The sequence below is a fragment of the Pelobates fuscus genome, chromosome 8, assembly GCF_036172605.1.
Source record: "Pelobates fuscus isolate aPelFus1 chromosome 8, aPelFus1.pri, whole genome shotgun sequence".
In the NCBI taxonomy this organism is placed as follows: Eukaryota; Metazoa; Chordata; class Amphibia; order Anura; family Pelobatidae; genus Pelobates; species Pelobates fuscus.
In genome coordinates, this window is record NC_086324.1 from 138,066,283 (window position 1) to 138,091,193 (window position 24,911).

At 36.6% G+C, this 24,911-nt stretch overlaps 1 protein-coding gene across 1 annotated transcript in view; it reads left to right on the forward strand.

Annotated features, from left to right (window-relative positions):
- The first annotated feature begins 5,699 nt into the window (after positions 1-5,699).
- The window catches only part of LOC134571305 (uromodulin-like), a 53,495-nt gene continuing 34,283 nt past the window's right edge, over positions 5,700-24,911 (forward strand). Inside the window, exons 1-2 of the mRNA XM_063429481.1 lie at positions 5,700-5,847; positions 23,195-23,433. Coding sequence (XP_063285551.1) covers positions 5,733-5,847; positions 23,195-23,433 — 354 coding nt within the window. The 5' untranslated portion in view covers positions 5,700-5,732. The remainder of the gene's footprint in view (positions 5,848-23,194; positions 23,434-24,911) is intronic.

Sequence of the window (24,911 nt, forward strand, 5' to 3'; positions counted from 1 at the left end):
ATCTAAATATGTACTGTACCACAAATTGCCTGTTTGAATTCCAAGGAATAAAAATTGTATAGAAATTACAACATTCATCTTACATTATTATATCTTTTATGTCTTTGATGTCATTATGGGATACCAAGTCCGTCCTATTTATTCAAAAGCGACATAGAAATAATTAATTCAGTTTAGCAGAATATCCAACAATTTAATAAAGCTAAATAAAAAAACAGGTACAACCCCCCCCCCCCCCCCAAAAAAAACCCACAAAGAAATGACCAAAGTGTACCAAGTAGAAAAATGGTACCCAGATCAAGCCACATGCAAGTTAAATAATGTAAAGCTCATGAATCGATCCTCTATTAATTCCCAAACATCTTCTTACTATGTATTGAAAAAAAAGTTTAATAATAAAGCATGTTGGATACATTTAAATAAAGATGTTGAGTTAACATCTGTTTCTTCTTCAATCAGTGGATAGTGGTCCTTAGGATTTAACCAGGGTATGTGGTCAGCTTAGTAGCAACCTGAATGCCCTTATGCCCTTTTACAACTAGTGGAGGTTTAAGACTACTTGAGTAGAGAAGAGGGGAATGGCAGCAGTATTGGTGTTGACCAAGTTCAGTGACATCAATTGTCCTCTGAATTGAATAGTATAGTGTTCAAACACAGGCAAATTTAGTTGTAGAAAAATCCCTACAAGGTGTTTGATATCAGCATTTTACTGTTTTATGTACTTAATACATGAAACATATAAACACTTAAAAACATATAACAATTTAAAAAAACCAAAAAACTCTATTTTCTATACAAATTTATTCCAGCAGTTTTAGATACATTTGATAACACTTAGTCATTCTTTATGAGATGTTTTTGTGTTAAAAAAGTATATTTTATCGTAAATGTTAGGACATTGCTGATACAATTCTGCCTGGAACATTTCCAAATGCCTCAATGAAAATATTTGGGTTGACTATTTTAAAAATATATGCTTTGAAGTAAATTTGGGTTAAATATATATTTAGAAATTGCTTCAGGTATTCAACGCCAGAAGGGTAATAAAACTGTTATTACTTTTTCCTTTGAATAAATAAAGCATAACGTGGTTATACAGTGGTTGATTCCCAGCCAGCACCAGACCATCAAACATCAGCACTGAATGAATGGTCCTTGAAACTTAAAACAGATGTGTCACTTTAGTATTTCATAATGATATAACGTATAAGTAGGGTCTACTTTGTCTTATGGTGAATCCGGAGGTTGATATAAGTTAAAAAGAGGTAGGGTTCCGCTGTCAACTTTTGTGAAATTCCAACAGTAGTCACATATGACTGCTGTGGAATTCAGGCTTCGTCTATGTAGGTTCCCACAATCTCATGGGATCATCAATAGATCTCAGTGTTGTACTCTTTCATATGTGCGAGAGTACAAAGGTGATGTGGCTTATTGCAACTGAAGAGCCAGGACCTAAAGAGGACCTGCGGCATAAAAATGGTAATGGCTGGGAAGGGTAGCCAGAGGTAAGTAGGTCTCACCTCCTCCAAAATATACAAAGACCCCAAACTTGACAGACCCACTTAAAATATTACATACTTTGTTTCACACAATATATATATATATATTAGACAAATTATTAGACAAATTAGACAAATTGTAATAAAGTGTAGCATACCCTAAACCAAATATATCTCAGGGTCGTTTTAAACATACTGTATTTTTAAATGCAATTAATGGAACAACATTTCTATGTCTTGGAACCGCTTGCATAGAATTGTGTGGCTTAAAGAACATATGTAGTTAATACCATATTGATGCTGTACATGGCCAAAACTCAAGATAATGTAGAAAAGAAGAAAATAGTTATGGAGCACTTGTTATGTTATAGAAATAAATAAACTGAAAAATATGATTAAAACCTAATAAACTCAAACTGGGGTTTTAAGCAGTCACTCAACATATCTTGTTGTTAAAGTTAAAACAAGCCAACTGTCCAGTTGTAGGTTGCCAACTTGCTATATCCACCATGTTTACTTGAGCACACATCATTTCATCCTTTTCATTGGGAGCATGTGAAAATTCTGCAATATATGCTGCAAGATTACTGATTGATTTATCACCTGACATACCAACTCCAGCATTTAACTTCTACATATGACAGGGTAGCACTTTCCATAAGCCCATCTGTATCTTCAAGTGATATGCGTCTTTCCAAACATGGTAAATATGACATCCTTCGGGGAGAAGGACTGAACAAACTTTAAAAAACTAGAGTGGAATGACAAATGTAAACATAATGAAACTGTAGATAGTTTATGGAATGGTGATTTATTTAGTAAAATTCAGTGCAATTACTCCTTGGTATTTTACATGTGTTTTTTTTAAATTCAAGTTTGTAGTTAAGTGTCTAAGGAAGATATATAGGGGAGCAATATAGTACGAAAAAAAACTGATGAATGCATAATTACATGGATTTGATCATTCTTGTCATAGGTGTCAGTCTCATCATCCACTAGCACAAACGATAAAAGAAAAAAAATAGAAATACTAGTGTGATAAGCCAGCGTAATAAAATAAATTCAAAAATGTTCAGATTATTGTTCTCTCTTTTAACAGACCTTTATTATTGGGCTCTGGGTTTTTGCTGTACTATCCTTATCTCCTAATCTCTTTGCTATGTATAAAATATAGTATAATACTGATGGTATAATTTAGAAAAAGGAGCTCACCCCATTTTTAGTAAGTCCAGGCAACTTGACTCTAGGTTGAAGTTCCAATAAACAAATCAGCTACTTATCTACCTTTAAATAGAAGACATATCATAATGCATATATTGTGCACAAATATAAAAAAGCAACACACTCACATTAATTGTTTGGAATGCAGTAAAGTGTTTTGACATTATACTCCACAGGTGGAAAAGCAACTTCAACAAGTTTACAACCAACTGCAAAGTAGTATTAAACCCATATATTTAATTTGAACAAGCAAGTAAAAATCTATATTATAAATAGCCTTACATGTGGTATCTGTAGCCTAAAACTCATTTTGTCTCAATACAATAAATATCATAATATGCCATGTGTAACATTCCAAAACTTTCATGACAAATGTTATTATTATTATTATTATTATTACTACTAAATATATTATAGCCCCTGCTTCTTCAAAATCATGTTCAATTTTAAATGGGGTTTAACAGCAAATGAGACAAACTATTAAAATGTGAACCGGAACAAGGCATTAATGAGGGCCCTGCTCGAATAAGCTTCCAATCTACAGGCATGCCATGATCATCAATTTTTGGGGGGGAAGAGATTTTTTTATTTGAAAAATATACATGTACTACATTGAATAGATTGTATACAAACAGTCCCCATGTCTTACTTTCAAATTATTTTTTGATTAAAAAGTTTCAAGATTGGAAGCATAAATATACAGTTCAAGTGATTCATAGATAGTGCAACCCAATTTGTGCAACTGATCTGTTTTATATATTTTATTATGCTATAGATTTGCCTGTGACCTCCATAGAATTAAGAGGATGCGTTACACAAACAGGTAGGAAACACAAGAAACTGTTTGTCTTGCTATTAACAAAGATCCAGTGTACATAGAAAAAAAAAGCTATAATGAATGTAGCACAATTTGTTCAGAGTCTTTTACTAAAAAGGCATACAATCATGATGAACCCCTTTTTAAATGGCAAAGTAAGAAACTACACCATGGATGGTCAAGCTTTGGTATTGCAGATGGTGTTGACTACATCTCCCTTGCTTCTTTCACATCATTATGTATGTAAGAGCACTGTGAGAGATGCAGTCCACAACATCAGGAGTGTCAAAGGTTGACTACTACTGTATAACACTATAGCATTCCTGGCCATATAACTTAATTACATGTATCGATGTAACTTCAGACAAAATTTGTGGCTGGCAATTATGGAGGTTACCACTTTCTAATAATGGTTTTGCTCTCTTTGAGGGGGTGGGGGAATCATATCATGAATTGCTTGTGATGCATAACAATAAAATATCTTTGGACATAGTTTCCAAGCAGACAGTTATGTTTATAATATAGTTAAGCGTGCCTCACAGCAGACACTCTTCTTTTATTTTAGTGGTAATTAATAAATGATTGGTTTCTAAACTCATTTGAGTCCTGTAGAGTTTTCCCATTCGTAGAGTTTGAGTCTTGCCCTCATAACTGATTTGCTTCTTAGTAGATACAGATTGGGATGCCCTTTTGGGGTGCACAACTTTTACAAGCTTGCTGCTTCAACTGAGTGGCTGTTATTGAGTGTATTTTAGTTTGTGAAACAGTCATGAAGTGAAGTATCCTTTTCTAAAATACAGAGAGGTGGTGGAAGGTTGGGGTTCAGATGAGTTTCTGGTTTAAACATATCCATAATACAGGGTCTAGCTTTAATAGGGGGTGTTTAACCGATATACTGTAAATTTCACAAAGCAATTGAAAAAAACCCTCAGAGGATATAAGAATTCTGAGAATGGGCAAACGAGAAACTCAGTCCATGAGGACAGTCTAGAACTAAATTGTTGGCAAGTTCTCTCTGAATGAGACATACAGCAACCATGGATGACCATTTAGTCCTTCTTTGGGCCTCATCGGTGAGGTTTAGCTTATGCCCCTCTAAACACAGTGAACATGAGGTTCACCTCTGGATTACCATTTATGCTTAGGGAGAGCCAAAAACAGAATATGAGAACTCTGAGAACGGGCAAAAGCTTAAAGAAAATTTGTAGCTTGCCCTAAGCTTAGTTCCTGTTCAGGTCTCAAAATGTTTTTGCTCACATGTGCCATTACAGAGTTTACCTACACCATTTGCATATGAGACTGATCCCACCAATTAGGGCAGTCTAGATCCAATATATCGGCAAGTTTGAGAGATGCAGCAACCCCATACGATCGTTTTGGCCTTCTCTGGGCCACATCAGTGAGGTGTAGCTAATACCCCTCAAGGCACAATGAGCATGACATCCACATCTGGCTTACCCTTTTAATAAGCAAAAACATTTTATAGACCTGAGCGGGGAGTTACTGAAGGGCAAGCTATTATGTTTCTCCAATGCTTTTGTCTCAGAGTTTGCATATTCTCTGTTTTTGTTGCAATGCATTTACTTAGGCTCTCCCTAAGTTAAACGTCTAATCCAGATTTGGACCCCGTGTCAGGGACAATATATAGGAGAATGGTAAAAAAAAAACAAGCCAAAGAAAAGCTAAAAGATACTATAAGAAATTCTTACTCTCAGAAAACCACTAAATGGAAACCACGACAGGGAACAGCACAACAGCTAAAAGGGTTTACGTATCTTTAATGGTTAGTCATTGGTCACTTTGACCAATGTGATTCCAGAATGTGCATGTTCATCGCTGGCATAATGATGCATGCATGTCCATGTCACCAACTCAGCTTGAGGAGGCAGAGCCATAAAAAGGCTCCGTTATGCAATGACCAGTGTCAAAAAGGACTCCAGAAGGAGGAATGGCCATTATTTAGATGGACGGTATACAGACCACATTGGGATATGTCTCATGTACCCACGCTAAGAGGAAATTGTGACACCAACACAAATAAAGCTATATACACACACACACAAACACACTAAATATTTCTTCACAAAGCATTAAATGTGCATAGATATCACATGTGCTTATATGTTTTGTACAATTACCTTTTTTTTATTCTAGAGTCATCTTCTTTAACATATGTAGTGGATACAACAGGTTCTATGTCTGATGATCTACAAGCTCTGAAGTTAGTGAATGGTTGGCTCCTTGATCGTGTAACAGCACGATTTCCCTGTGGTGTTCGGCAATATACAATGGTGGAATATAATGATCCAGGTAATAATTTTCAACGGCAAAATAAATTTGTAGCTTACACATTATAGACATAACATTTTTAACATATTAACAAATAGTCCTTTAATAGTCTATACCAATAATTGTGTCCTACTATAAATGCCTAGAAAACCCCAAAGATATCTGTATTTTTAAAAAGAATCTATCAAATTGAGCATCAGTATTTTTAAACTAAAAAACTAAATCACACCAATGTTTAAATGGATTCAGTGGTTCAACATCAAAAGATGCAGTTCATACATAATACCTCAGAGACCAATAGTAATAAGAAAGCATAAAAAAATAAATAAAAAAAATGTATGTCCGTCTCTCTGTCCATATTAAACACTTAGCATTTCTCACAGGGTTTTATGAGGCTAATGTAGATATGTTATTTTTTTTCCATTTACATTTTTAATTGAGAAATCAAGTATAGACAGCCGCCAAACAGCAAGCATACAACTGATCATTACATCAAAAGTGTCACAACTTATATTAGTTGGAGTCCAAAGTGCAGAGATGTATGCTCACCCTTGCAGATAAACACAGCCCGAGGTAATCAGGTAAGAAGCTACCTGGGCTGTGATCTGTGCACGGGGGGCTTAGGCAGGAACAGTATCCAGGTATGAGGAAACAGACTAGGGCAAATCCAGAAGAGTAGTCGGGCACGGTATCAAAAAATTCAGGGCAGGCAGGAAACAGGCAATGTGTAAAACCAAGAAAAAAAGTATATACACATAAGGTGAAGAAAACGTATAACTGGAAGTGATCCCAGGTGTACTTCACAGCCACCTAAGAAAATATACACATATGCAAAGAAGTGGAAATCTGGGTGATTTCCACTTCTTTGCATAGGAAACAGGCAATAACACAGATTCCACAAGGAGGGGTCACAACTCACAAGCTAAGTCAGTCTTAGGCAACATGAAACAACGAACTGTCACTGCCCTCAGGGAGAGGCAGTGTTTTATACCTGGGATAATGATCCATCTGCCTCAGGTGGACTTAGATTGACAGGTAGGAGCCACTGGTAAAGTCCAACCCCCTAGTGCTGCAGGCAATGTCGGATAAACAAGGCTAGATCTACAAGTACTGAAGTGGCTCAGTTGCAGGAATGCAGGCTTAGGATACAGAAGGACCTAAGTTCAAATACCCTGTCTCGCACCTGTGGGGTGACCACGCCTGGATGGCACGGTGAGAACTGTGACAACAAGAACATAAAAGAAAATATGTATGTATTAAAATAATAACGAATTGTAGGTTATATGGTATTAGAGGCAAGACTAAGTTAACGGAAACTAAAACTACCATTCATTAAATGCCATCTGGGAGGAAGGTAAATGGTATTACATAAAGCAGTATGCAGGTAAGTGTGTCAGCTCTGTGTATGTACCAAGGCTTTGACTCAGCTCACTTTAGAGGCTGACTAGCTACTTAGACTAATGGACCACCAGGATCTGCACAAACATAAAGAATCAGGAGGTCAGGACTTGAACAATATTTAAATCTATATAAGGAGACATGCAATTGCAAAATAAAAGAAAAGAAGGAGCAATAAAATTAATTAAGGTTTACAGGGTTTCGACAATTGGGATTTGCATGATATAGCTTGCGGATATTGAAGAGGAGTGCTTTAATGTTACTCCTAGTATATTTACATCGTCATCCAAAGATGTATGGTGGAGACTGCTTCCACTGGGAATGTCATCCAGCTCATCCATGAGTTCCTCCTTCCCAGAAGAGAAGTTGGCTGTAGGCTGCACCGCCATTTTGGGTGCCCTTTGAGGTAGGCCTCCCTGCATAAAATCCATGATATTTAGGGGTACGTTTTCCCATTTGTGTACCCGTTCAATCTGATATCAGTGGTACAGTGGGAAGCGTGTTGATTGTAACCACCTTCAGCACAGTTTAGGTCAGAAGTAGACAACCTTCCGCACTTCAGATGTTGTGAACATCATCTCCCCTGTGCTTTGCCAGCATTATGGTTGATATATATTGTTGGGATTGCAGTCCACAACATCTGGTATGCCAAAGGTTGTCTACCTCTGACCTAAACTGTGCTGAAAGTGGATATATAAAAATAGATATAGAAAAGAGATATCCAAAAAACAGAAATTCAGAGGGCCAACAGAGTAACCACACACTACTACCATTGCTAAATTTGCAAAGAGCAGTAGTTAAGTTAAAATTTTATCTGAGGGATACTACTCAAGTCATTAATACTTTATCTATGATTAAATGGGAGAATGATTTTATATTGGTTAAAGCAGCACAAATGCAAGACTGAGAAGAAATCCAATATTAACTAGCAATTTACAGAGGATTTAAAAATGCTCAAATAGACATTATGGTTTGTTTATTGTTTGGCCTTTATATTGAGTCACAAATGTTTGTGTAATAATTACCAATTTTATCTTGAAGTGTAGGATACAGCCATGGGGAATTGTTTTGCTCCAAGTAATGTGAACCTGTTTATGGGCAAATGGGTAGATTAATATATTTGGAAAAATAGCTTGTTTGACACAAATCTGGTTTTCTGGTGGAGGTTAATTTATGATTGTATTTTTATTTAGAAAGGAGAGCTAGAGAAGTTTGAGCTTTTTAGGAAATACTTGAATTTTAACACGTACAATTTAAAATTTACATTTAATCAGTCATAAGAAAGAACTGCATTTTTAGATCTAAAATTGTATGTAAAGGAAGGGAATCTACACACAAAGATTTTTAGAAAAGCTGTGGATTATAATAAAAGTATAGTAAACTTATAGTAAACTTTTCAAATGATTTAATATTTTTGGATAACGTTTAGAAGGGTAAAAAAAAAACATTTTAAAAAATATATATTTATTTACAAAACATATCCAAATATAAAAGTATGTTTCCAAATATTAAATCATTTAAAAAGTTTAGCTAGAAATATTGTAATTTAATCTGATTAGATAAAATATCCTTCAGTCAGTTTAGAAGAATTAGGTGTGGTTGTCCTTAAATGGAAGTATGCAAAGTTCAAATTGAGACTATGCAGAATCCATTTTATTCAAGGAATATAAGAAAGAATTGCTGGAGACAGCAACAAACCAAGCCTTAGAATTACCAAGATCTAGCACATTAGAAAAGAAGAAAGCTAAGGTTGAAGAGGGAGGAGACACACTAGCTTTTATTTTCAGGCTCCTACTGTGAAATACAAAATTCAAAATACTACCACTATAACTGGAAGAGGCTGATTTCCCAAATGTAATAATTGCAGGGGATGCCTTATTTACCCCGCTGGAAGCATTAGATACAGTAAATTTAAAAAGTAATATCACTAAAAAGGTTTATGAAGTAAGATCACTAAAATGACTGGAAATTGCGGATTTCACACATGCAATAATTATGGGGGATGTCTTAACTAGTCCACTACCACATTTAAAAAGTTATATTTATTGGAATGTTCTTGTGGCAAACAATATATATGTCACACAAAATTACCTTTTTAAAAGAGGTCAGGGGAGGATATTAGGAACATAAAAAAAAATATAAACTTTCATAATGTATCTAAACATTTTACCTTATTTCCAGATTTTAATCCAATGGCTCTCAAGTTTGTGATTACGGGGAAGGTGAATATGTATGGAGAGGGGAACATTTTGTCTAAGATTTGGATAAAGCTCAGGCAAAATTGATTTTTGAATTAGATACTTTAGAGCTAAAAATCTGCTCCTGTTTAAAAAAAAATAAATGTAAATATATATTAAAAGAATAATAGTGAGTAACTCTGTAGGTACCTAACTTGAATCAAGGTGGAGAATAGTATAAATGGCAACATAGATTGAAATTTGCACAATAATAGTAGAGTGTGTAATTATATAAATAAATCACTAAATAATTAAATCGTTTTTACAGGATCATTCTTATAAATAAACACAGTTACGTTAAATTCAGAAAATGGAGAGAACCATATAGTATATCACATATGTATAGTATGAACTACTTAAATAATTTCACGAGCACTGAAAATTGTTGGTGAAGTTTGAAAGAAATTAGAGGCAGGTGATTAGTATGGTACAACATATTGTATCTCAACCTCCTCCCTCTTTTTTTTTTTTTTCTAAATTGTATGCCTAAGAGTTTAGCTTGGTAATTAAAGGATTCGTGTTCGGGGTCCGGTTTTGTAAAACTGGGTTTCAAAGATAAGGTGTTGAAGTCTTGTGATACCTCATGCCCCACTATGTGCCCAGTTTTTTTAAGGCACAAAAACTGAGGGGTGGACGGGTTAACATCCATCCCCGTAGTATTTACTCACTCTCGAAGAGAGGGGAAAATGGAGTAATTAATTTTTTTTGGGGGGGGTGTTTTTTTTCTTTAGGATATTGCTCATTCCCTTCTTATACGAGAGAGAGGTCGATCCAGGTCAACTTGGTTTAGTCGACCATGTGGCAAGGTTTTTTTATTTAATGTTTATGTGTAAATACACTGTTGGGAAAAAACATTTCCTGATTCTTGCTCTCCCGGCCACAAGAGGGCAGAGTGGCTGTGTGTCTGCTGAGCAGACCAGACAAAACACTCCCCCATCCCTCCTGCTCGCAGTTCCAGAGGAGCGTCTGGCCTGCTTCAGCAGGGCTGGAACTGGAGGACGGACAGCAAATTGTAAGGTAGGGGAAGAGGGGGCTTGAAGGAGGGGGGGCAGTGTATTAATTTAAGGGAGGGGGCACTGTATTAATTTGACGAAGGGAGGGGGCACTGTATTAATTTGATGGAGGGAGGTGGCACTGTTGGGGGAGGGAGGGGGCCAGTGTATTAATTTGAGGGAGGTAAGTGTATTAATTTGGGGGAGGGAGGGGGTACTATAAATTTGGGGGAGGGAGAGGCCAGTGTATTAATATGAGGGAGGGAGGGGGCCAGTGTGTTAAATTGAGGGGAGGGCAGTACAGAGTTTTTGTGGGTCAGTGTGTTAAATTGGGGGGGAGGGCAGTGTATTAGTTTAAGATAGGGAAGAGGCAGTGTATTAACCTGGGAGAGAAAGGGTCAATTTTTATTAAATTGGGGAGTGGTGACAGTGTATTAATTTGGGGAAGTCAGGGGGCCATTGTATTAAATTGGGGAAGGGGAGAGCAGTGTATTTATTTGAGGGAGGGAGGGGAGCAGTGTGTTAAATTGGGTGGGGGGGAGGACAGTGTATAAAAATAGAGTGGTGGGAGTGGGGGCAGTCTATCCAATTAGAGTAGAGGGAGGAGAGGCAGTGTATTAGATTAAGGGGCAATGTATTAGATTGGGTGAATGGGGAAGTGTATGGTGGAGTGGATGAGTGGAGGAGGAGGGGCAGTGTGTTGGATTTGGGGCCAATGTATTGGATTTGTGGGCAGTGTATTCGAATGCGGGAGGGGGAATTGTATTGGATTTGTGGGCAGTGTATTAGAGTGGGAAGAGGGGTCTGCATGGAGGCGCTGAAAGCTCCCCATGGAGAAACTGTTTGGCCGTGCACCGTTTTGCCACACATGCACAATAGCCTCCCAATGCTTTCCTATGGGAAAGCATTGGATTGGTTGAGATCATCAAGTTTGATAATCTCAGCCAAAGTGAAGAACACACTCATAGAACTTCAAAATAAACAAGATAACTTAATTTGTTTTTTACAGCTGTGCAACAGCATACATTCACCATTTCAGTCCCATTACCAAACATTTCTTAACCCCTTAAGGACAGAGCTTCGGAAGCTTGTCTTTCACTTTATGACAACGGCAATTTTTGCATCTTTTGCTGTTTACGTTAAACTGCAATTTGCATTTGACTAATTTATTGCACCGACGCATATTATATACCGTTTTTTAAAGGACAGAAAGGGCTTTAATTTGATGTAACATATATATATATATATATATATATATATATATATATATATATATATACATGCTTATTTATTATAAAAAAAATACAGAAAAATGCAAAAAAAATGAAAAATGTGTTTTTTTACAGTTTTTGCAATAATAATGTGTGCACAATTAGTGCAGGTTAAGGAAAGTAATTAAAAATAAATTCATTTACTTGTTCTGATTTACAGAATATATAATGTGTCTGGGATTTTAAGTTTTTTTTTGGTAGTTACAGGTCACAAAGCACAAGGAGTAAAATAAACTTTTAATGTGGAGTGATTTTAGAATTTGGTATGTTTGTCTTGTAAGCTTAATAGCCATAAAAGAAAACAAAATTGCCACACAAAAGTATATATTTATATAAAGTAGACACCACAGGCTATTTACCTAAGGTTGTTTTGACACTTTCTACGTAGCCATTTTACTGCCAACCCAAGCTAAATATTGGAGTAAAATTGTGTTTTTTGGGGGTTTTCGCACACAAACTTATAACAAAGAACTTCTCATGTGTATTTTGTAAAGTTGGTGTGTGCTATTCCTGTACAATGTTTTATTATGTGTTCAGTTACTTCTGCTGAGTACAACGGTACCCCCATTGTATGTCTTTGGCACTATTTCGTGAAGCTACAGTGCCATATAGGAGACCTGTCCTTTTCAGTATTCACAATAGAATTTTGAGTAACGGATTTAATTCGCCTATGCTTCCATTTAGGGTATTATAACAGTTTGACTGTTCAAAAAAAACCCACAAAGGCCTACCATTTGTAAAAGTAGACACTCCAGGTTATCTCATAAGGTGCATATTGTGCCTTAACATGCCCCCATTTTTTTACCATTACATGCCAAAGTATGTGGTAAAAAATAATTTTGTGCATTTTTTACATACGGATTGCATTTTTGCTGGGCATTTTGTATATTTCATATGTGCCACTAAGTTCAAACCCCCCAAATTATGCTCAGCTAAGTCTTCTGAGTAAAAGGACACCCCCATTGTATGTCTATGGCACTATTTCGTGAAGCTACAGTGCCATACAGGAGACCTGTCCTTTTCAGTATTCACAGTAGAATTTTGAGAGACAGATTTAATGAGCCTCTGCTTCCATTTGGGGTATTATAACAGTTTGACTGTTCAAAAAAAAAACCCACAAAGGCCTACCATTTGTAAAAGTAGACACTCCAGGGTATATCATAAGGTGCATATTGTGCCTTAGCATGCCCCCATTTTTTCACCAATATATGCCAAAGTATGTGGTAAAAAATAATTTGGGGCATTTTTTTACATACGGATTGCATTTTTGCTGGGCATTTTGTATATTTCATATGTGCCACTAAGTTCAAAACCCCCATATTATGCTCAGCTAAGTCTTCTGAGTAAAAAGACATCCCCAATGAATGTCTTTGGCACTATTTTGTGAAGCTACAGTTTTAAATTCAAACTACCCCGTAAAGGCCTACCATTTCTTAAAGTAGACACCCCAGGGTTTTTCAAAAGGCATATTTTGAACCTTAGCGTGGGATAATTTTTCCGCTAGCTTGTACCAGGTGTAGTGGTAATAAGCGTTTTTTCTGCCTTTTTGACACACAAAGTAAGTTTGCACAGTATATTTTGCAAACCTTATGTGTACTACCACTGTATAATACTTCATATGTTGCTCAGCTATGTCTGCTGAGTACAAAAATACCCCCGTATGTACCTTTGCCAGGTATATGTGGACATCGGAGGGGCACATTTGGGACACAGCCATTCCATTTTTTTTTCAAACTTTAAATTTTTACGCTGTGCCCATGTCCCATTTTAAAGTATTTTACCAGGCTATATAATCCAACTACCACATAAAGCCATACCATTTCTTAAAGAAGACATCCCAGGGTATTTCAAAAGGCATATTTTGAACCTTAGCGTGGGATCATTTTTCCGCTAGCTTGTACCTGGTGTAGTGGTAATGAGCGTTATTAAATGTATTTTTTAACTTTTAAAACTTTAAAACTTTTGTTTTGCTTATTAATTTTTTTAAGTTTCCTAAACTTTCGTAAAACTTTTTTTAACAGACTTAACATTTTTCTAAGCTTTTTTTTTTTACCGTTAACCCCTAAGTAGCAGTAAGCAGCACTAACAGTAAATTCCCCATTTTCCCATAACTCCCACCCACCCCAGCTAGCAAAATATTTAATTATACAATATTTAAATTAGTTAATTAAAATAAATAAAAGTTAATCGTCAGGGGTTAAAAAAAATTAGATCACAGTATAATCTGTATTTTGATCACTGTAGGCAGTGATCGACTTGCAGGGAAGGGGTTTATTTTTATTTGGACTGGGTAAAGGGTTTATTTTTTTTATTTTTTACTTAAACGTTATTAAAACTTTTTTTAACTTAATTTTTTAACTTTTTAAAGCTTATTTTAAAACTTTTTTAACGTTAACCCCTAGTTAGCCTAACACTAAATCCCCCAATTCCCCACTAACTTCCACCCTCCCAGCTAGCTAAATTTATAATTTTAAAATATTTAAATTAATTAATTAAATACATTTAACCCCTGAGGGTTAAAAAAAAAGATTTAACCCTCAGGGGTTAAAAAAAAAATCAGATCATAGTAAAATGTAATCCCTGCCAATTGATCACTGTAGTCAGTGATCAATTGGCAGGGAAGGGGTTAATTTTTTATTAAAATGGGTAAAGGGAGGCGGAGGTGAGTATACAGAGCACATGTGCTCGCTCTGACATGCTGTCAGAGCGGACACATGTGCTGGGGCAGCCCGATTCGGTGCTCCCGGTCTGCCTCTAATACAGAGGCAGACCGGAGCACCATTAACCCCACGATCGCCGCGATTGCGGCGATTTGGGGTTAATTTTAACGCGTGACGGACGAGGTCCGTCACTCGTGATTAAGGCAATCCCCTGAGTGACGGACCTTGTCCGTCACTCGTCCTTAAGGGGTTAATATGTCAAGGTAGTTGGACTGAAATGTTGTTTATATGCAAATGCATTTCTTTAATGTTTAAAAGTATGTAACCTTATAACTATAGAGATACTGATCAGGTATAGTTAAAAATACAATACTTTATTAGAAAAGATATAATAAAAAAATATAATGAAATTAAACTAGTGCTTGCAGTCTTGCCAGTTACAAAATACAGGAGTACATAGTTACAATATGTATCTAGTACATGGTTAATCTGTTGTTCATTGAAGAATGATACAAAGAATCCTATAACTCAGACCTGATACGAATTCTCTGTGTCTTGAGTAGTTTTCAAGCTGATTGATGTTACAGGATTTCTGTGCAGATTGATGTGCTGCTGTGTAAAGGTCCTGGATAAGGATGATAAGGTGTCAGCTTCCAAACACGTTTCTCCATTCCTGCGGCTTTATTGATAAACGAACAACAGATTAACCATGTACTAGATACATATTGTAACTATGTACTCCTTCTGTATTTCGTAACTGGCAAGACTGCAAGCACTAGTTTCATTTTATTACATTTTTTTATTATATCTTTTCTAATAAAGTATTGTGTTTTTAACTATACCTGATCAGTATCTCTATAGTTATAAGATTACATATTTTTAAACATTATTAAGTGCTTTTACAAATATGCATATTGGTAAAAGAATGTGCATTATAGCTGTGAATATATAAGGCTGGATGTAAGGATCATTGTATACAATACACTGCATCTGAGAATACTTAAAATGTATCTTTTGTTTTTTACAAATGTTTATTTTTTGTATTTTACTCATCAATTTTATTTTTAAATTTTTTTTAATTTTTTTTGATTTTTAAAAAAAAATTTTACTCATAAATTTCTTATCAGATGGAAGTATTATCTATAAGACAGAGTCATCACATGACAGGGAGAGAGGATTTCTAATCTTTTATATTCTTAACTATAGGTTAATAGGCTCCTTATTCCTCTCTACCCATTTAACTTTACTGCATTTATGCAGTAAACTGTCTCCTTATTTCTTTTTTTTTTCTCTACTTTTGCTCCACTTAACTTTTTATTTTTATAAAAATATTCATTGTTTTAAATATCATAGAAGTGGTTTTCAAGCTGTTGAATAGGTGGTATATGGTACCAGCTAGGATGGCTAAAATGTACAACTCACGCTCTCCGAAGTGTTGGAGATGTTAAAGAAGTGTTGGAGATGTTAAAGAAGTGTTGGAGATGTTAAAGAAGTGTTGGAGATGTTAAAGATGTGTTGGAGATGTTCCAAAACATTTAAGACCAAAATATATAAATATACTACCCAGGAGAAAACTCAGACCCCCCCCCCCCCCCGCGCGCGCGCGCCACCCCCACCCAACCCTTCCCCCCTGCCCCGCCTTCTAAATACACACACATTCACTGACAGATACGCATACACTAGCTAACAGACACACACAGTCAGATACACACAGTCGGACACACACACTAACAAACACACACAGTCGGACACACACACACTAACAAACACACACAGTCGGACACACACACACTAACAGACACACACAGTGAGACACACACTAACAAACACACACAGTCGGACACACACACTAACAAACGCACACAGTCGGACACACACACACTAACAGACACACACAGTGAGACACACACACTAACAGACACACACTGTCGGACACACAGTCAGACACACACACACACTAACACACACAGTCACAGACACACACACACACACTAACAGACACACACACACACTAACAGACACACACACTAACAGACACACACACTAACAGACACACACACACACACACACTAACAGACACACACACACACACACTAACAGACACACACACACACACTAACAGACACACACACACACTATCAGGCACACACAGTCAGAGACACACACACACACTCACATTAACACATTTTTTTTTATTTACTCCCCCAACCCCCCCGCCTCCTTACCTTTGGGAATGCTGGGGGTGGGGGGGTTCTCCCATTCCCTGGTGGTCCAGTGGCTGCAGGGCGGCACTGGCGGGCAGGCTGGGCGGCCGGCGAGGGAGCTCTTCCCCTGAGCTCTCTGCTCAGCTCCCTCGCGCGCCGCCCGCAGAGTGAGGCTGGGAGGCGGAACCGGAATATGACGTCATATTCCGGCTCCCAGTCTCACTCTGCAGGCGGCGCGCGAGGTTGCTGAGCAGAGAGCTCAGGGGAAGAGCTCCCTCGCCGGCCACCCAGCAACCAGCAACCAGCAACCAGCCCAGCATGTCTGTTAGCCGCAAGGCTAACAAGACATATGCCTTGGGCATTTGGGGGCGGCGTTTTTTGCCGCCCCCTGGAAAATGCCGCCCAAGGCAAATGCCTTGTTTGCCTCGCGGCTAATACGCCCCTGATACTACCAACAACAGCCCTTACATTTCGGTTATAAGATGAATACTGTCGTAAAAAGAAAATATCAAAATATATTTCAGCTGCACCCCCTATAGCTGCAAAAGTCTTACTTATTCCTGACTTTAATTTTAAGATATGGCAGGGATCAAGTCTTACACATATATATCACTTTGTTAATGGAAACCAAATTCTTAAATTTAAAATATTTTAAACTAATTATAATATTTCAGAAGTAACTACGTTTTCATATTTACAATTGCGATCTTGGCTTATATTATGTAAAAACTGGGATGAATGTAAACGGGCTGCAGCTGACGGACATTGAAAAAAATCTGTTTAACACAAAAGAAACCAAATAAACTCATTTCAATTTTATGTGCAGAAGATATACATTTTACTAACATTACTAAAACACCATTCATTAAATCATTGGAAAAAGAAATGGGATAAACTTTAAACGAACCTATTTGAGCAAGAATTTTAAGAGGACATAAGGCCCTGGCTATGTGCACAACCCATATAGAAATTACAAGGAAAATATTGCTACGCTGGTACATGGTACCTGACAGAATAAAACATAGCAACCCCAACGCATCTGCCAATTGCTGGAGATGTTTGAAGGATGTAGGTACTATGCTGCATATTTGGTGGGCATGCCCAAGATTAATACAAATTTGGGGTGATATAAATATAATGATAAATAAATGTACAGGAATAAATCTTCATAGAACACCTGAAATATTTTTGTTACAATCTTTTCCTAAGAACATTACTTTACATTTTAAGTATTTAATATACCATATAAATATAGCAATGTTAACAGCTATAGGCAGAGATTGGAAAAAGGAAAAACCACCTAATATAACAACCTGTATACAAATTATAGAAACAACCAAACACTATGAAAAGATAGCTAGACAAATTAAACCACCTGAGAATTTTTGGAAGGAAGCTTGGCTCAATTGGGACAGATATATAAAAACACTTATAGAAAACAAATAAGTTAAAATTTGCATATGAGTAATTAATAATTAGAGTGATCCGACAGCTGCGCCAATAACCCAAGATGAGCAATAATGTATAATGCAAATAAGATTGAAATTTAAGGAGATTACTGAGAAAGTCTTCATGAGAAATTAATTATTGTATAATTGTAAATCTTTTCATTATAAAGCTTTATGGAAACATGAAGCTTTAAAGCTTGGAGTCATTTAACACAGAATCTAACTCCGCCTCTTTATTTTTATTTAATTTATTTATTCATTTTCTGTTTTTTCTGTCCCTTTTTATGTTAATTCTTAATTAAATTATTGTTAATGTGCACACAATATAATATTTGATCTGTTATGTTGATATAAGCATATGCTGACAAATTGGTAAAGTTTATGGTAATGGAACAGTACTGATTAGAATTTTGCAAATAAGTTTTGTGGTTTGTGTATACACTAAAATAAATAAAAAAATAAATAAAAATAGAAGTCCCGACTACTAATTTGGAAATTCAAAAATGGGAGAAAGATCTTAAATTCAAAATTTCAAGAGAAGAATGGTGTCGGGTGTTACCCCAAACAATTAAAACAAATTAATTGTCTAAATATCATAGAAGTGGTTTTCAAGCTATTGAATAGGTGTTATATGGCACCAGCTAGGATGGCTAAAATGTACAACTTAAGCTCTGCGATGTGTTGGAGATATAATAAATAATATGGCTCCTTTTTACATATTTGGTGGGAGTTTGGGTTGGTGAAAGAGTTATGGTCAAAGGTCTTCTTTGAGATAGCAAGATTAATAGGAAAACGAATTCCCAGAGCTCCAGAAAATGCCTTGCTACAATTAAATGTTCATAGCCTACAATCCAAATAAGTATTTATCTATTTACACTATATGGCTGCAGTAAAACTAATTGTGGCACAACATTGGAACAGTTCTGCAGATTTTATATTGGATCATTGTAAGATAGAAGTCATATATCAATTAAGGATGGAAGTTTTTATATGTAGGTCACAGAGTACGAAGTTAAACAAACAGGATATATGCGAGCATTGGCTTAAATCAATGGAGAGAGAAGGAATTCAAACCTGAACATAAGTGGTGCATCAACATACGGGTAGTAAGAGGAAAGGAAGGAAGCCCTCCCAAAAATTCCCCGGGGTGTATTATTATTATTATTGTTATTGTTGTTATGTTATTATTTATATAGCGCCATCAAATTCCGCAGCGCGTTACAATGGGTGGACGAACAGACATGTAGTTGTAACCAGACAAGTTGGACACACAGGAACAGAGGGGTTGAGGGCCCTGCTCAATGAGCTTACATGCTAGAGGGAGTGGGGTAAAGTGACATAAAAGGTAAGGATAGTATTAGACTAGTGACAGTTGCAGAAGAGGATTCAGTCGGGAGCTATTAACAGTTAATTGATACGCTTTTATGAAGAAATGGGTTTTTAATGATTTTTTGAAGGAGTGGAGACTGGGTGAACATCTAATGGAGGAGGGAAGTGAGTTCCACAGGAACGGTGCAGCCCTCGAGAAGTCTTGAAGGCGAGCATCAGAGGTGGGAGTACGGACAAAAGGTAGATGTAAGTCTTCAGCAGAGCGTAAGGACCTAGACGGGACATACTTGTGTATTAGGGAGGATAGATAGGTGGGAGCAGCATTATGTAGAGATTTGAAAGCAAGAACCAGAATTTTAAATTGAGCCCTATATCTTAAAGGCAGCCAATGTAGGGACTGACAGAAGGGTGAGGCTTGTGCAGTGCGGGTGGACAGGAAGATGAGCCTCGCCGCCACATTCATTATGGACTGTAACTGCGCAAGTTAGGAGCACGTAAGACCACTGAGAAGTGGATTACAGTAGTCAAAGTGAGAAAAAAACAGTTAAATGGACCAGCACCTTAGTCACATCTGGCGTTAAGTAGGGTTTGATGTGCGCAATGTTTTTGAGATGGAAATGACAGGATTTGGCGATAAAGTGAACATGAGGCGTGAAGGAGAGGTCAGAGTCAAAGAGAACACCTAGGCAGTGAGCCTGCGTGGTGGAGCTGATGTTAGAACCGTTGACTTGGAGGGAGACAGACACAGGAGTAGCAACACTTGAGGGAGAAAAGACCAGAATTTCAGTTTTGGTCAAGTTGAGTATAAGGAAGTGGGAAGCCAACCAGTTAGAAATAGCAGAGAGGCAGTCAGAGACACTCGTCAAGAGGGACGGGGAGGGATCAGGAGAGGACAGATAGATTTTGTCATCCACATAGAAATGATATTGGGAGCCAAAGGAGCTAATGAATTTACCAAGGGAGGCAGTATAAATGGAGAACAGTAGGGGACCAAGGACTGAACCAACAGTATCAAAAGCAGCAGAAAGGTCAAGGAGAATTAGGATAGAGTAGTGACCACAAGATTTTGCAGCGAGTAGATCATTGGATACTTTGGTCAGTGCTGTTTCCACAGAGTGCTTAGCGCAGAAACCAGACTGAAGCAGGTCTAGCAGAGAGTTGGACTCAAGGAAGTCTGTCAATCTTGCATACAGAACTCTTTCAAGGATCTTGGATGCAAAAGGCAGTAGCGAGATAGGACAGTAGTTTGACTGGGAGTTAGGGTCAAGGTTGGGCTTCTTTAGAATTGGGGTTACAGTTGCATGTTTGAAGGGCGATGGAAATAAGCCAGAGGAGAGAGAGAGAGATTGAGAATTTTAGTGAGAGGTAGAGAAAGAGAAGAAGACAGAGTACAGATGAGATGCGAGGAAATTGGATCTAGGGAGCAGGTGGTGGGGCGGGAGGACTGGAGCAGAGCAGAAACCTCTTCCGCTGTAGCGGGTGCGAATAAACATAAAACAGCAGAGGGAGTGAGGTTAGGGGAAGTATTGTAAGGTGAAGAAGAAAGATGAGAGATCTCTTCCCTGATTGTAGAGATCTTGTCAGTGAAGTGAGTTGCAAAGTCTGAGGCGGTCAAGTTAGTAGGTGGAGGAGGAACAATAGGACAAAGAAGAGAGTTAAATGTGTGAAATAGTCGTTTGGGTTTGCGGGAGAGTGTAAAGTATTAAAGTATTATGTAAAGTATTGTCTATGTAATGTTGCATGTTTTATTTGATTGTTTATATCTTATGTCTTCTTTTGAAGGGCTTGTGCCCTGGATATATAGCTTTTGTATGAAAAACTAATAAAGAAGTTAAACATTTTTAAAAAAAAATAACTAAAAACCTTAATGTTGATTTTAAGGTGAATGGCTTTATCAAAGATTAGAACAGCTTTTTATATATTTCTGTTCTATTTTTGATTCATTTGGTTCTTGATTATACAATTGTTTATCAGGATTGCTTTTTTTATCTTGCACTTTATTAGTTTTTGTTTTTATATCCCCACTTTTTATGTACTATTGTATATTTTTTTCTTTTTTTTTTATCTGTTTTTATCTCCATTCTTAGCACTTTTTAAATTTTTAAATTTTTTTATTTTTATGTCCATTCTTTATATTTAATTTTAAATTGTATATTTGTATATTTATTTACTTGAAATATTTTTTCACTTTTTAATCTTACCATGGATTATTTTTGTTCTTATTTTTTTTTTGTGTTAATTTTACACTTTCAAATGTATCTTTCACTTTCATTTTTCATCTTTTGTTGTCATTTTTTTTCATTTTAAAAGCTATTCTAATCTTTTTTCAACCTTTTAAATTATTGGATTGTTTGAGAAACTTATTGACAATTATAACTTTTATCCCTTTCTTGTGGTCCTGAGACAGATATATATATATATATATATATATATATATATATATATATATATATATATATATTTATACTAAGTTAATGTTCAGATCATGGAAGCTACGTGGGGGAACTCTAAATTAAAAAGATTAACTTTGATATTGATTTACAGTAGTGAAGTTAATATAAGGAAATGCCCCATTGCTATGTGTATTTATTTATTTTTGTATTTTCTCATCATCTGTGTTCTTTCTTAATTAATTGGAGGCCACTGTAAATTAGGTTACTTTGCACCCGTTTACAACTAATTTCATAGTTCAATTACTTATTTGTCCCATTTTCATTTTATTGACTGCCTTTTGTATTTTTATAAGTATATGTTGGTGGTGATTTATACAGTTAAGTGTTAAGCTGAGGGCAAGCCGGGAACAGGGATTTGATGTAACATATAAGGCAGGGGTAGACCACCTTCGGCACCCCAGTTGTTGTGGATTTCATCTCCCATAATGCTCTTACAGTCCTAATTCTGAAAAAGTATCATGGGAGATGTAGTCTTGTATATGATATGCTGCTGATAAGGTGGAGAGCATTCTCACTGCTGCTTCCTGGAACACACAAGAGGGTGAGGAGCAAACACCGAGTGCTGGAATGCACACTCACAAGGTTTCCAGTGTTCTACCAAATCAAGTTTCCTATCATAATGTGTTTCTTCTCACCTTGGCAATCATCAGGACTTCTTTTCCCTCGAGATCTCTGTGTCTGAAAAGACTGCACTTTGTGCAGTCTCTGTGGGAGGATTTGATGATGATTTACATGTGTCAACTTATCTTTTATCTCATGTAAGGTTTTCCAATTGTGTGTCTTAAAAAAAAAATAGCTGCTTACAGAAAGCGCTGTGATTTTGTTGTCTAATCTTTTAGATAAAGCATGATTCCACTTCTTAATTCAAGGATTTGGGACATTAATTTAAATGAATTTCATAGAATTTTAGACTATGGACTTTTTTTTTTTTTTATTCTATGTTTCACATCACCATTGTAACATCATTATATTTTATTTTGTTGTATTTTGTATACATGACGTCATGACGCACACATTTGGGACCACCACGGACAAGGGTCATCTCTGTTTAATGAATGATCTCTTATTTCCCACGCACACAATCCAAACATTTTACATGTAAAGGACTTACTAGACAATCTTTGCACACTGAGACTGCTAATCCACATTAAAGTCGTTCAAAGAAAGCACTTTTATACACTCCTACTCTGTGTATTGTTATATTTAAGGTATGGAATTAATTGGATTTTTATAAATATTAATATACACAAATTGTCCATTATGTTCATTTGTATGTCTATTTGGAAAAACAAATCCAATTTTGATTTACAAAGACAAATCTCAAACCATTTGTGTATTTTCTTTAAATTATTTCAAGCTGTTAATTAATTTTACAGATGTTGGCCCTGTTAGGATCACACAGTCCGTCAAAGACTTTGACAATTTCTTCAATAGTTTAGTAGCCAGAGGAGGAGGTGATTGCCCAGAACTGGCTGTGAGTGGAATTGAACAAGCTCTGACAAAGTCTCCATCCCACTCATTCATTTTAGTCTTAACTGATGCATCCGCTAAAGACTACAATAATGCAGCATTGGTACAGAGGACACGTTCCCTTATAACAACAAAGAAGTCACAGGTATTTGACATTTTCTCATTGTTTATCAATATTTGTCCTTTATCAAGTTTATAAAGTAACACATTCATTGTGGACAATATGGAAGAACATTCACAGCGCCCCCCTCCATGGTAATCGCCCTTTATTCATGTATAGTGTGTGTATATAGGGGTGTAGTGTTTGTATAAGGGATTTTTTCAATCAGTATATTTAAAAACAAATATTCATTCACCCTTCCCTGTGTTTTCCTTGTTGGGAGAGGGGCATGCTAATATCTGGTGTTCTAGTGTGCTGGGAATCGGGTCTGCCCCCCACCAGGTGCAGACCATGAGTAACTGTCTCGCGAGCTAAGGCACTTGCAGTGTCAGAGCTTTCCCATGGTAATCTGCAGCCATGATCTGATTAGCCTGAACCAAGAAGACAGCTACTTGTGGTCTGCAGTCAACAGAGTGCAGACCAGAGGTGCCAGACTGGCTTCTCAGCATTACAGAGAGGCACACTGTTGAGAATAATACACTTTGCCTATATTTACCCAGGGCTTAAGATACAGATGACCGGCTGGCCAGTCTGTTTGAAATTGGTTAACATGTCAGCTATTTGCAATAATATACTTTATCTATATCCAATGCTTAGTGAATATACCTCTAGACAATTAAGAGTTGTAGAACATCATGTAACAAGTAATACGTGTTATATCCTGTATGTTTCTGTCTGTCGGCCTCATTTCCTGTTTTTCTCCCTTTGATCATAACTGCATAGTTATGTGTGATTTAGAACTGAGTAGTAAATCTCTTTAATTGGTAGTGTGCATGCATATTAGTTTGAAGTGTGAAGTTATAGTGAAACTTAGCTTTGGTTCAAGGCCCGAACATGAAGAGACACCTGCAAGCTAGGTTACAATGTTAAGAAAAGATAGATGATTTTGTTAGGATTGGATAATGCTTGTAAGACCACCCCTCTTGAACATAAACTGTTATTACACAGCTCATTAAACGCTCAGAAGTCACTTTAAACCTTGTCTTGTATTGCTCATTGGGGCTCCCTGCCATATGGTTTGGGGACAAGGAGAAATACAGAGAGTTGCAAATTAATACAAAAGACCGTGACAAGGATAAAATGCCTGACAGAGAAAATTCCTCACTATCACACACTAATTATGTCACATGATACTGCAAGTTATTTTGCATTGGAGCTCCTGATTTTCCTTATTTACCTTGACCTATTTGGAATATAAACTCACAGCAATGCACTGTTTATCCATTTATCACTGAGTCGCACAGCAACAAAAAACCCTCACAGTACTATGTGGTATGTACCAGTTTATCACAGAACTCCACAAAACACTCACAGTAATGTGTAGTGTATGATTATGTCACAAAGCTCGACAACAATACAACTCCCAGTAATGAGCCTATTAGTGTATAACAGAGCTCCACAACTACAAAACACAGATTAAAACGAATTTTGTATGCCAGAGCTCCACTGTATTAAATCTCACT